Source organism: Mandrillus leucophaeus, unplaced genomic scaffold, assembly GCF_000951045.1.
Source record: "Mandrillus leucophaeus isolate KB7577 unplaced genomic scaffold, Mleu.le_1.0 Scaffold51, whole genome shotgun sequence".
Taxonomy (NCBI): Eukaryota; Metazoa; Chordata; class Mammalia; order Primates; family Cercopithecidae; genus Mandrillus; species Mandrillus leucophaeus.
In genome coordinates, this window is record NW_012105475.1 from 6,614,214 (window position 1) to 6,628,474 (window position 14,261).

At 42.5% G+C, this 14,261-nt stretch overlaps 1 protein-coding gene across 1 annotated transcript in view; it reads right to left on the reverse strand.

Moving 5' to 3' along the window:
- Positions 1-14,261, reverse strand: part of ABHD3 (abhydrolase domain containing 3) — a 47,423-nt gene that overhangs the window by 14,362 nt on the left and 18,800 nt on the right. The window contains exon 5 of the mRNA XM_011996351.1: positions 2,013-2,125. Within this exon, the coding sequence (XP_011851741.1) occupies positions 2,013-2,125 (113 nt within the window). The remainder of the gene's footprint in view (positions 1-2,012; positions 2,126-14,261) is intronic.

Sequence of the window (14,261 nt, forward strand, 5' to 3'; positions counted from 1 at the left end):
GGCCTTTTTTTGTGTGTGTTTTTGTGTGTGTGAGACGGAGTCTCGCTCTGTCGCCCAGGCTGGAGTGCAGTGGTGTGATCTCAGCCCTCTGCAACCTCCACCTCCTGGGTTCAAGCGATTCTCCTGCCTCAGTCTCCCAAGTAGCTGGGATTATAGGCATGCATCACCACGCCCTGGTAATTTTTTGTATTTTTAGTAGAGACAGGGTTTCATCATGTTGACCAGGCTGGTTTTGAACTCCTGACCTTAGGTGGTCTGCCTGCCTCAGCCTCTCAAAGAGTTGGGACTACAGGTGTAAGCCACCATGCCTGGCCCACCTTTTAGAGATATCAACTATTTATAAGTGATGTCTGAGATTTGGCTCACAATAATCAGACTTGAGAGGGAAAGGAGGGGTGACACTGATGAAACGAGATGATCCATGAGTTGCTGGCATTTGGCCCCAGGGGCATCACAGACTCTATCACAGGGAGTACCCCAGTCCATGGGGCACTAGGCATAAGGATCGTCCACGGACTGTTTTTGTGTGTTGTATCTCCATAAGAAAAAATGTGTCAAGATATAAAACACATCCCCAAGTGGTAAGCCCACTTGGGATCGTGTCACAGTACTAGGCAACTAGAAGGGGTGCTTCCGTCTAACAATTCACAAGACATTAATATTCAACCAGCTGTAAAGGCTAATGGTCAAGTTCTGCCTTCAGGCACTGAGGCTTCAATGCGGCATCAATAGACATTTCCCACGAGTGTCTGAATAGAGAAGCTGGACCTGTTTATTTAAGTTCTGGCCTTTAAAAAAGCCAAGCATTTATATGATTAAGGGAAAAGTTCAGCTCTCACCCCGTCCTTTAAGGTTCACATTATGGGGGAAAGGAAAGAGAAGCTAAAGTCTGTCCATTAAGCACAATTCAGAGGTTCTGCTTGGGTTTTCTCCATTGATTGAGAGTTCTTCCTTTAGTAGGTCAAGTCAGACCTTCCATGCTAATGTAAGAAATGTATTCTTTTCTTGTTAGTTTTAAGTTTATCAGAATCTAAAAAGCCGTGGTTAAAGGCCTGTTTTTTAGAGTCTATCATTTATAAATGCTGTTTTCTTTTAAAAAAAATTATTTTTTTTTCTTTTTCACAGCCACTGGCTATAGAAAAATGCTGTTCATTTTCAAGTGAATAAACTCCTAAGATGTTCTAAAAACTGAAATGACAGATAAACCAATTATAAAATTATGAAAAAAATATTTTCTATCTTAAGTATTTGCTGATTTAAAAAACTAGTTTTGGACAATGGCTTCGGGAATCGAAAAGCATAGTAAAATTTCAGACAATAAAAATTTTGGATTTCCTTAAGCTCACCATCAGTAGAACCACCACAAAAAACCCCAAAAACAATTAGTAGAAATAAGCCTAAATAGAAAAGTTCCAAATAAGCCCCAAAGTAATGGCAAGCGCACAAATGACAATATCCATATGCTTAAAATAGCAGCTGGAGTAGGGGGTTAACAAAACTTCAGTTTCTAGGAGCGCACTCCACAGTAGGTCCATTTGCCCAGCAACAAAACAAAACAAAACAAAATACCACCTGGGGAAAAATAATTGTGAAGGCCACTGCAGCTGGAGAGAGCAATAAGTGATTATTTCTGTAACTGGAGTGATGAAAGTCATGCTACAAGTTCAGCTTCAAAACGCAGCTCCAGCGATGGCTGGGAGTGCGTCAGGAATCAGAAGGTCAACACGGCAGCCGGTGAGTGATGCAATCGACTTCATGGACTTCGGACAAGCCTTCAGGCTCACAAAATCCGCAGTCACAGAGACCCGTAGTTAAGAAAAATATTAAAATTCACCTGAATTAATTCTTTCCTTTCTTCGTTCATTCAACCGCATTTAATAAATAAAATACGATAAACATAATCAGACATGTATTTAAAAAGTGTCCATATAGCTAGCTTATAGTCCTCTCAAAGAGACAGCCAATAAAATAGCTTCCCTCTCAGAGATTATTTTAGAAAGGGAAAACCTTACCCTCCCATTGAAACCCCTGCTGCCAGGAAAGGAGCAGAAGGGTACAGGCTGTGTACATGGTGAATAACTGTCTCCAAGTCTTCAGTGTTAGCACAACAGTAAGTCCTTGGCGTCTGGAAGTAGTGACAAGTAAAGCACAAAAATTAGAATGTGAGGTTAATGATTTGTAAAATGAAGAAATGTAAACAGGAGCAAGAAGTCATACATATGAGAAAATAACCTTTGCACGTACTGTAGTATTAATGATTTATCATTTTGCTGTCTTGCAGTGCACATATATGCCATTTAAAGTCAGCACAGTTAGAGTTGGCACTAACAAAAAGACCATGAACATGCAAGGAAGGCTTGATGCAGATGGGGCAAGACCAATACAAATACCTTAAATTTTACTACCATACGCAAATGTGTGTCTAACTTAACCAGAGCAGTTTAGGAAAAAAACCAGGGAATTATGCTTCTATTAAACAAAGAACAACCTGTAACCCCAAAGCCAAAAATAACTGTTTTTTGTTGTTGTTGTTGTTGTGTTTTTTTTTTTTTTTGGTAAGACAGGGTCTTGCACTGTCACTCAGGCTAGATTGCAGTACCATGATCACAGTTCATTGCAGGCTTGGCCTCCCAGGCTCAAGCAATCCTCTGACCTCAAACTCCCAAGTAGCTGGAACCACAGGTACAGGCCACCACAAACAGAGAATTTTAAAAAAATGTTTTGTAGAGACAGGGGGTCTTGCTATGTTGTCCAGGCTGGTCTTGTACTCCTGGGTTCCAGCGATTCACCTGCTTTGGCCTCCCAAAGTGTTCAGATTATAGGCATGAGCCTGTGCCTGGCCCAAAGTAACTTTAAAAATATTTATTTTTGAGATGGAGTTTTGCTGTGTTGCCCAGGCTGGAGTGCACTGGTGTGATCTTAGCTCACTGTAACCTCTGCCTCCTAAGTTCAAGTGATTCTCCTGCCTCAGTCCCCTGAGTAGTTGGGGTTACAGACACCCACCACCATGCCCAGCTAATGTTTGCATTTTTGGTAGAGATGGGATTTCACCATGTGGACCAGGCTGATCTTGAACCTCTGACCTCAAGTGATCTGCTCACCTCAGCCTTCCAAAGTGCTGGGATTACAGGTGTGAGCCACTATGCCCGGCCTATTGTTTTTGTATTTTTCGTAGAGACAGGGTTTCACCATGTTGGCCAGGCTGGTCTGGAACTCTTGACCTCAAATGATCTGCCCACCCCAGTCTCCCACAGTGCTGAGATTACAGGCGTGAGCCACTGTGCCCGGCCAAATATTTTCTTTTCTAATAGTATGTATATACAGATAGCCTCAGCTGTACTACTGCAGTAGACACTTAAAATGTTAAAATATGTAAAGTTGATCATGCTGCAATATATAATGCATTTAAACAAATGGTTTTCATGTGAACGTCATCAATAAGGGCTCTGTAGCAAAGGAGCAGAAAAGCATCATGGATACTTTACTTGAGATCTGGGAGGAGGGGGCAATCCTCTCTGTAGAATACATGTGAGTGTGTGTGTGTCAGAATTAAGTATATGTGGGGCCAGGCGCGGTGGCTCAAGCCTGTAATCCCAGCACTTTGGGAGGCTGAGACGGGCGGATCACGAGGTCAGGAGATCGAGACCATCCTGGATAACACAGTGAAACCCCGTCTCTACTAAAAAATACAAAAAACTAGCTGGCGAGGTGGCAGGTGCCTGTAGTCCCAGCTACTCTGGAGGCTGAGGCAGGAGAATGGCATAAACCCGGGAGGCGGAGCTTGCAGTGAGCTGAGATCCGGCCACTGCACTCCAGCCTGGGTGACACAGCGAGACTCCGTCTCAAAAAAAAAAAAAAAAAAAGAAGAATTAAGTATATGTCAGAAAAAATAACCAGAAATTTAATAACAAGGAGGGGAATCTGGTAACATTACTTTAAGAAAACATGGAAACTAGTTATCTACACCACCCAATTTCATTATGTCAATAAACCATGATCATACCAGGAAGGTTTTGTATTACCCAATGTTCAATCACTAATGAGTAGCCTGAGAAAATTACAATTTTTAACAATTGCCTCAGTTAAACTCATCCCTAAAACACAGCCTATTCCCTACTGGCATCTTTTTGATATCTGCAAATATGTGACTCTCCGAAAGAAAAACGTTAACCTGACAATATTTTCCATGGGTAACATTTATTGAAACATTAAATTTGTGTCCACAAAACCCTGAGGAAGACTCCAGTGTTTCTATTTTATAAATGAGGAAACTGAATTGAGAGGTTAAATAACTCCTGTAACATCTTAACAACTAATAAGTGACTATGCTCAGATACTTAAAAAAAAAAAAACTTTGTGATTGAATGCACTTCAATCACAAAGGGGAGCACAAATTCAATGTAAAATCTAAATAGAAAATATTTTATACTAGGCTCATTCATAATGACTTCAGAATTTGTCATGAGAACCTGGGTGATGAAATCATCCTTACTCAGCATTTTGATTGCAGGTGAGTCTATTCACACTGCACAGCTTTAAAATTTCTGAATTATTTATGAATAGTCCCCAACATATATTGCTATTATACAGGCTTTAACTATATGTGTATATGTAAGAATGCATACATATAGACACATACAGAGTTAGGGCATAAGAAAAATGCCCTAAGGAAAACTGCTAGGATCACAGAATCTTTGTGTCAAAAGGACCATAGATGTCACTTGGTTCCTTATTTGTACATAAGGAAATTAAGGCCCGGCAAGGTTGAGTAATTTGCCAAAGGTCACAAATTAGCAGAGGCTGCATTATATGTTTGTAGTAAGAACCTAATTCTTGTAAAGCACCAGGGTTCCATGAGGTATAGAGTGAATCAATCAATATCTGGTACCCTCAGATACAGGGACTGATTTTTCCCTAAATGTTTTTCTCCAAATAGATTGCATTAAGATCAATACTGATGATATTGCCAATGAAGGAGTGTGGATTTCTGGCACTGCCTTCATTCTAGATAAAGCACTATACAATCTGATATATTATTTTCTTTTATAATAGTATAGCCATATAGCCCCAGCTGTGCTACACTGCAATAGACACTTAAAATGTTAAAATATGTAAAGCTAGGCAGGTGTAGTGCCGTATGCCTGTAGTCCCAGCTACTCGGGAGGCTGAGATGGGCTGATCGCTTGAGCCCAGCAGTTTGAGAGCACTCTGGGCAACACAGCAAGACCCCCGTCTCTTTTTTAAAAAAAAAAACAAAAAACAAAAAAACGAATTAGCCAGGTGTGGTAGAGGATCACCTGAGACTGGGAGGTAAAGGCTGCCGTGAGCTGTGATCATGACACTGCACTCCAGCCTTGGTGACAGATTGACACTGTCTCAAAATGAATAAATAAACTATATAAAGCTCCTTATGCCTCAATACATAATGATCCAATGGTATAGACTGACAGTTTCCATAACTCTGAAACTCAGCAAATCTGGAACCTTTCCATCATAGTCAGCCTCCTGCTAGCTCCTCCCCTGGCTTCCCCGGTGGCTCTGCTAGCTTTCCATTTCCTACCTAGTCACTGTCACTTTTTCCCCAACCCCAAATGCAGGTAGGTATTCATTCTCAAAGGTTTTATCTTAGGCTTATATCTGCTTATTTTCTGGTCAATACCCAGTTCTTGAAGCTCTCATCTACTCCCATATCTTCATCAACCACCTCTCCCCAGTGACTGAACCTAAACCTCCACTGTCACTTTCATCCTCAGCTCCAGATCCAAATTTCCAAGTTCCAGCAGGCAGCTGCCCTATAATGTTCTACCAGTACTTCAGACTCAAAATGCATAAAGATTAACTCATTTTCGTCTTCATGAAAACTCCCAACGTTTCTCCTAACTTCCCATTTCCCTATATACAGCATTTACATTTTTTTAGTTAAAATTGTGGGCGACATGGCCTTCTCCCTCTCCCTTAACCGCATAGCTGATAAACTGCCCAATCCTGTAGCTTCTTCCTTTTCAGTGAAAGGAAACTCCTCTCCACTCTAGTACAGGGCTGGTAAGTTGGCTTCTCTCAAAAGGGCCCCTGAAGCAAGGATGTGAGTGCCAGCAGTTCATTTGGAAGGCGACACCAGGAAGCACCCGCAGGAGAGTGGCAGAGTGAGTCAGGAAAGGCAGGAAGTCAGTAAGAAAAATATACCAGGCAGTTTATGGCTGTGGGCAACTGGGACTCAAGCTCCCTGAGATAGTCTGGGAGACTGTCGAACAAGGCTTACAAGATCCCCACCAGTGGCAAGTGAGCTATTTATCCACCAATTCCCTTTCAGCCACTGGTTGAAGGCTATCCTGGAGGATGTTAACTCCCCGGTACTTCTTGTCTGCCCTAAACTTAGTTCCAGCAGCTCCAGTGGCTAGAGAAGGCCCCCAGTCACAGAGATGCAGGAAGCCCTCAAAAAGGCATACATGGGAATGGTAAGTGCCAAGGGGTAAGGATGTAGCACCAGCTGTCTTTGCTACAAGGCCTTTTTGCCTCTCACCTGGACTGCCACAAAACTTCTTAACTGGTTAACTCCCAGATTTTCCTGATAATCATTCACAATCCCACATTCAATGCACTATCAGATTAATCTTCCTAATGAACGCTTTCAGCTGTAATCATGACAGTCTTTCTGCTTAAAATTTCTCATTAGCTTTCCACTGCCTACTGAATTAAGCCTCTGCCAAGCATTCAAGACTTTCCACAATATGATGCTGAGCAACCCTTCCAGCTCTGTGTTTTATTATTTCTCCAATGTACAGACACAGACCAATGGGATACTGTTCTCTTGCCTGCTAGGCCCCTTAATATCCTTGTCACCTGTGTGACCTCCACCTGCCTGGAGTCCTTCGCTGTCAAGCCTGCCTGTTGAAATTGTGCATGGAATAAATGCCACAACAAGGCTGTGCATGGTGACTCATACCTGTAATCCCAGCACTTTGGGAGGCTGAGGAGAGCAGATCATTTGAGGTCAAGAGTTCAAGACCAGTTTGGCCAACATGGTGAAACCCCCATCTACCAAAAAATACAAAAGTTAGCCAGGCATGGTGGCGCATGCCTGTAATCCTAACTACTTGGGAGGCTGAGGTGGGAGGATAGATTGAACCCGGGAAGCGGAGGTTGCAGTGAGCCAAGATCATGCCACTGCACTCCAGCCTGGGTGACAGAGTGAGACCCTGTCTCAAAAAAATAAATAAATGTCACAATAGGTGACACTTGGCCCCTGTCTTTTAGGACATCACAGCTGTTCTCAATCCTGCTCCTAATTGCCCTGTCCAGCCTACTCCATGCCCTGTCCCACGTGAGTCTCTATCACTGTCTTTTCACCTCTAGCTCTGTTAATAAACCCTTGTCAAACTGAACTGACACACAGGACTAAAAGGGAGGAGACCAATTAATAAATAAGTTCTGATATGCACAACTATGCAGTTCTACCACACAGCCTCTTGCTACTTGATGGGTTCCAACAGGAAACATCATCTGCCTTCCTTCTTCACAGGATCTGAAGTTAAAAATAAGCAGAGCCTACAGCACTTGGGACCCATTAAAGATTCACTCAGAACACACAGCAAAGACAGTTAAGGGGCAGTAAATTGAATCGGCAGGCTCTGCAGAAACCATCTTCAGGCCTGAAGATACAACTGGAAGCTTTTTAGACAAAAGACTCTGGTTAAATTCTGTTACTCGGGCTACTAATGCAACTGGCAGCTATCCTTCCGGTAGATGAAATCACATCTAATCAGAAGAGGGATGAAGCAAGACCTGGGAGGATTCTGCTGGGTGGTGAAACTCCTTCTGGGTGGGATGAGGATGGGAAAAATGTGAAAAATCCAAAAGATATATCACTTCCAGCAGATATTTGGACATAAACATTCAATAAGTTAGAACAGTTTGATAATAATTACAAACCAAGGTTGTTTAAATTATCCAACTGTGACTATGATCAGAGAGCAATGACAGTAATTTATTTATTATCATTATTTTTTATAGAAATGAGGTCTCATTATGTTGCTCGGGCTGGTCTCAAACTCCTGGGCTCAAGCAATCCTCCTGCCTCAGCCTCCCAAAGTACTGGGATTACAGGCGTGAGCCACCATGCCTGGCCAACAACAGTAATTTAATGGCTGAAAGAGGTTAGTTTTAAAAAATGCACTTAAGAGAATGAAACATAATTACTATTATTCATATATAAAAGAAAAACAATAAAGTATATATTTTATATTTACCTATGGACTACATCTAATTTATCCTTCTTAATCAACTAAGGCTTCTTAAAAGCTGACAAACTGATTTCTCCTAACCTGAAAGACAATTTTCTTGTACCAGATTTAGAAAATCTGTTTTAGAATTAATTCTCTTCATTAAAAAAACAATTTTTGACCTAGACTCAAATTTTAAAATTCCCTCTGTTAATCAGGTAGCCAGACTCTCCCTAGCTATTCTTGGAGGAGATTAATTTGCTAATCTGTTGTGGAAGCCATAACTCAGAATCCTTCTCTCTCAGGGCTGGGGTTACCGCACTTCCAATGCTGAACTAAGCTATCTAGAATTTTAGTTTTCTGTCCAGCAAAGTGAAAACTGAAAAAGACACATGAATGCCTCGTAAAAAATCATTTACGTTTCATATTTACTTAACTGTAATGTCTGATGATCATCAGGATCTTAGAGCATTTCGTTGCGTATTCCTCTCTCAAGTACTTAATGATCTGTACTCAAATATTTGATAAGATGCATTTAAATGAACTCTGTGATTCCTGTGTGGTTGTGGGCCTCCCCAAAATGAATAATCCTTTTAAAACAGGACTAATTATGCTCTATAATTGATCTCTACAGTGTAATGTGTTTTTCATTTCACCCATCCCCTGTCCAATACCTAGTAAACTGCCTAAGTTGTCCCTAGGAAAATTGATTTTATTTTTGGAATATGAGTTAATTAATTAAGGAGTCAGAGAGAAGAAAAATTAATTGCACATAAGTAAAATCAGCAGTTTAATGAACAATCATCTCACCCAGTCATTGATAGACATATTAAATGACCAACTGTCTAAATTTGCCTGGGAGTTTGCTAATTTTTAAAAACAACTAACCATAAAACAAAGGGCCCCAGGAAATATCCTGGCCAGCTTGGAGGCTGGCCTCTGTGCCACATTCCTGCCAACGCTCCAGATGGCTGCCGGACATGCTCATGATGTCATGTTGTACAAGCTACACCAATAAATGAGCAGTTTTGTTAGTGGCTTAGAGCAGGTCAGCCAGGAGTTATTTTCAGTCCAGGCTCCTAAGAGGCAGATCTCATGACTCACCTGGGTCATGGAGGCTATCACATGCAGGACTACTCGTCACCTCCCAGGGATTTTCAGCCCTGTTTGCACATTAGCCTCTCCAAGGAGTGTTTAAAATAAATTACAGACACTTGGACTCCACCCCAGACCAAATGAATCAGAACCTCTGGGCGTTGGGGTTCAGGGATCAGTATTTTTTGAGATGGAGTTTCGCTCTTGTTGCCCAAGCTGGAGTGCAATGGCACGATCTCAGCTCACCGCAACCTCCGCCTCACAGGTTCAAGCGATTCTCCTGCCTCAGCCTCCCAGTAGCTGGGGTTACAGGCATGAGCCACCACGTCTGGCTAATTTTGTATTTTTAGTAGAGATGGGGTTTCTCCATGTTGGTCAGGCTGGTCTGGAACTTCCGACCTCAGGTGATTCGCCCACCTTGGCCTCCTAAAGTGCTGGGATTACAGGTGTGAGCCACCGTGCCTGGCTGTTTTTTTGTTTTTGTTTTTGTGAGACAGAGTCTTGCTCTGTCGCCCAGGCTGGAGTGCATTGGCACAGTCTCAGCTCACTGCAACCTCCGTCTCCTGGGTTCAAGCGATTCTCCTGCTTCAGCCTCCTGAGTAGCTGGGATTAGAGCACCCGCCACCATGCCTGGCTAATTTTTGTACTTTTAGTAGAGACGGGGTTTCACCACGTTGGCCAAGCTGGTCTCAAACTCCTGGCCTCATGCAATCACTCGCCTTGGCCTCTCAAGTGCTGGGATGATAGGTGTGAGCCCCCACACCTGACCAGGGAGCAGTAGTTTTCAGTGCTTCCCAGGGGACTCTAATGGGAGGCCAGAGTTGAGAACCTCTGCACCAAGAGAATAAGTAGGGTGAGAGCTAAGCCAAGAGGAGGCTGCTGCAGTGGTAAAAATGATAAAACCTATCTGGAATGACTTGGGAGAAGGGAAATCTAGTTCTATGTGTGTCTGAACCTCTTGGATTCCTTGAAGTATATGGGGAAGTACTTCCAAACATCTCATCTCTTACAGGATCACCTGACACATATTAAGCATGACAGCTAGCTATTAAATTATTATTTCTAAAACTCTTCCATTATTCAACAAAACATTCTTTCTCTTTTATTTTGAACTTTTTTTTTTTTTTTGAGCTAGGTTCTTGCTCTGTTGCCCAGGGTGCAGTGCAGTGGCATGATCATGGCTCCCTGCAGCCTTGACCTCCTGGGCTCAAGCGATCCTCCTGCCTCAACCTCCTGAGTAGCTGGGACTACAGGCACATGCCACCATGCCCATACCCATCTAATTTTTAAATTTTTTTGTAGAGATAAGGTATCATTATGTTGCCCAGGCTGGTCTCCAACTCCTGGGCTCAAGTGATCTTCTGGCTTGACCTCCTAAAGTGCTGGGATTACAGATGTGAGCCACCACGTCTGGCCACAATCTTCTACATTTAAAATTTTTGTTATTATTGGACTGGACCCATCAATGTTGGGAGAAAATTCTCAAGGATTAAATGTGTTCACACCTACACCTTTTTGGGTTGTTACATAGATGAAGGTAAGGGGAGCAGGGACAGGTTATTTTGAAGCACTTAGGAAAGGGCCAACTTGGGTGGAACAGTATGTCCAGTAGGGAGGTACTGTGAGAAAGGCACTGCCTAAAAGTAGAAGTTTGAAACTGAATTGTGCCCTGGCCGGCCCTGACCTCTATACTCCTCCTTCCTCAGGCTATCAGGGAGGTCCCTTAATCCTTTCTAAATGCCTTTTTCAGGAAATGGCCCATGGTGGGGTGGGGTGGAAGAGCTGGGGTGATGGGGTGGGGGAAGAGCTCTAAGTCCCTCCTACACTACTAGCTTCTCTGGAAAAGCTAAGGAGGAAAAGCTAATAGGAAACAAGAACAGATTTCTCGAGACCTGAGTCTTTAACTCCAAAGAATCTGAGGTTAGGGGGATAATCCTCTCTCTGAAAACCCTCCTTCCGTCTATTCCCAGATTTTCAGGCTGACTTGACTGGAAGCCAGTATTGAAAAGTCGACGCTAGGCTGCACAGCCCGAGTTCCTGCCATAAGACCACTAATCAGCTTTATGACTTCTGACTGTCACCCCACTTCTCCAGAGGTGTCCTCATCTATGGAATGAGGTGGGGTTTTTTTTTTTTTTTGAGACTGACTCTCACTCTGCTGACCAGGCTGGAGTGCAGTGGTGTGATCTTGGCTCACTGCAACCTCCTGGGTTCAAATGATTCTCCTGTCTCAGCCTCCCAAGTAACGGATTACAGGCATGCGCCACCACACCCAGCTAATTTTTGTATTTTTAGTAGAGATGGGGTTTCATCACGTTGGCGAGGCTGGTCTCAAACTCCTGGCCTCAAGTGGTCCACCAGCGTTGGCCTCCCAAAGTGCTGGGATTATAGGCATGAGCCACCGCATCCGGCCCTAAATTGGCTTACATTCTATCTCAGCTCCTCATCTTGTCTGGGGCTGGAGTCAGGTACCCTGAGGAACAGAGTTGGTCCACAGGCCACATTTTGGGCAGTGCCGCTTTAAATTATTTTCCAGCTTCTGCTTGACCTTCTTGGCCCTCCCTTAACTGCTGAGCCAGCTCTAACTTGAACTAGAAAGCACTTAAAGGAGGATTTTCTTTTTAAAAGCTTTATGAGATGTAATTTGCATACCATAATTCAGGTACAAGTCAATGGTTTTTCATATATTCAGAATTGTACCATCAAAATTTAAGAATATTTTTATCACACCAAAAAGAAACCTCCTACTATTAGCAATCATCCTCCACCTCAAGGCTTAGGTGATCATTAATCTACTTTCTGTGTCTATAGATTTGCCTATTTTGAATATTTCATATAAATGGACTGATACAGTATGTGGTCTGTTGAGATGAGCTTCTTCACTTAGCATAATGCTTTCAAAGTGCATCCATGCATTCAAGACTTCATTCCTTTTTTTTTTTTTTTTTGAGACAGAGTCTCGCTCTGATGCCGAGGCTGGACTGCAGTGGTGCAATCTCGTCACTGCAAGCTCCGCCTCCTGAGTTCACACCATTCTCCTGCCTCAGCCTCCCGAGTAGGTGGGACTACAGGCCCTCACCACCATGCCTGGCTAATTTTTTTTTTTTTTTTTGCATTTTTAGTAGAGACGGGGTTTCACCGTGTTAGCCAGGATGGTCTCGATCTCCTGACCTTGTGACCCACCTGCCTTGGCCTCCCAAAGTGCTGGGATTACAGGTGTGAGCCACTGCGCCTGGCCTATTTTTATTTTTTAGAGACAGGGTCTCTATTGCCCAAGCTGGAGTGCAATGGTACAAACATGGCTCACTGAAGCCTCAAACTCCTGGGCTCAAGCGGTCCTCCTGCACCCAGCCTCCGAGGGAGCTGCGATAACAGGCACATGCCACCACACTTGGCTATTTTTTGTTTTTGTGGAGACAAGGTAGGTCTCACTATGTTGCCTAGACTGGTCTTGAACTCCTGGACTCAAGTGATCCTCCTGCCTCGGCCTCCCAAAGTGCTGGGATTACAGGTATGAGCCACTGTGCCTGGCCCATGTATAAGTTTTTGTGAGAACATATATTTTCATTTCAGGAATTTCTGGGTCATATGGTAACTCTATTTGAACTTTTGGAGGAACTGCCAGACTATTTTCCAAAGTGGCTAGGATGCTTTTCTTACTGGGTTAGGAACACAGAAGTCTGCATGATCCTATAACTAAAAATAGGGAACCCAAGATCCTATAACTAAAAATCGCTTTCTGTGTCTACATATTTGCCTATTTTGAATATTAGTTATAGGATGTACAACTAAATTTACAGCTTTTAGTTATAGATCCTATAACTAAAAAGAGCTTTCAACAAATTTTGGCTAAGTTATCTGTAAGTTGCCATTCCTAAACAAGTTCACAAAGTAATCAACAATATCAGGGAATTTGTGGGTAACCTGGATTCCTATCCTTGAAAACCAATCTGCAGGGCAGAAGAAAAAGTCCCATCTATTCCAAGGCTCCTAGAACCCGACGGGGATATCTGAGGTTTGCTCTATCGAGACTCGGGTGTCTGTCTACTGTAGGAAACAGACCCAAGGAGAAAAGGTTAGTACAGGATGCTCATTTCCTAGTAAGAAAGGCCTTTGGCTTTCCCTCAATCCTACAATAACTAATTGGAAATGAGGACACAATGGCAGTGGAAAATTCCCGCTTCCTTATTCTCCTTTGTAGGAGCCATAGTAATCGCTATAAATTCTAAGTATATCTCTAACATTTCCACTCCTAGGAGAACTGCTTACCCTAAATTTCATTTCACCTTTGCTAGTTCCTGTGAGCTAATTTCTGTTAGAGACAGTTCCTTCCTGTTTGATCTCTGCTGATTCATCTTTTGTTCTTTTTTATGCCTACCCTAAAGTCTCGCTTACTCTGGGTCTGAGCTACATTAAATTCTTTCTGGAACAAGGTGAGGTATAAATAAGCATCAGAGTTCCTCTAGTATGACACAGTAATTGTTCTTGGCTTGAAGACAGAAGCAGGATTATCAAGAGATCTAAATATCAACGCTAACTCTAATAATCAATATTAACATCTCATTTTTTGATCCAACTCAAAAAAGAATAATAAGGATGTAGAATGACCAAAGGTAATTATAATTATATCCTTTTAGAACAAGTACTTTAAAAAAGAATTTCAAGGAAGTAAATTAATTAAATGTATACTTCTTATACCCTAATGATCTAATGAGTTAATACAGTAGCAATTATGCCTTGAGTTATAAAAAACTTTAATTTTAATTTTAATTAATTAAATTTTTTTGAGACAGAGTCTCGCTCTGTCACCCAGGCTGGAGTGCAGTGGCACGATCTGGGCTCACTGCAACCTTCGCCTCCTCGGTTCAAGTGATTTTCCTGCCTCAGCCTTCCAAGTAGCTGGGATTACAGGCATGTGCCAACATGCCCGGCTAATTTTTGTATTTT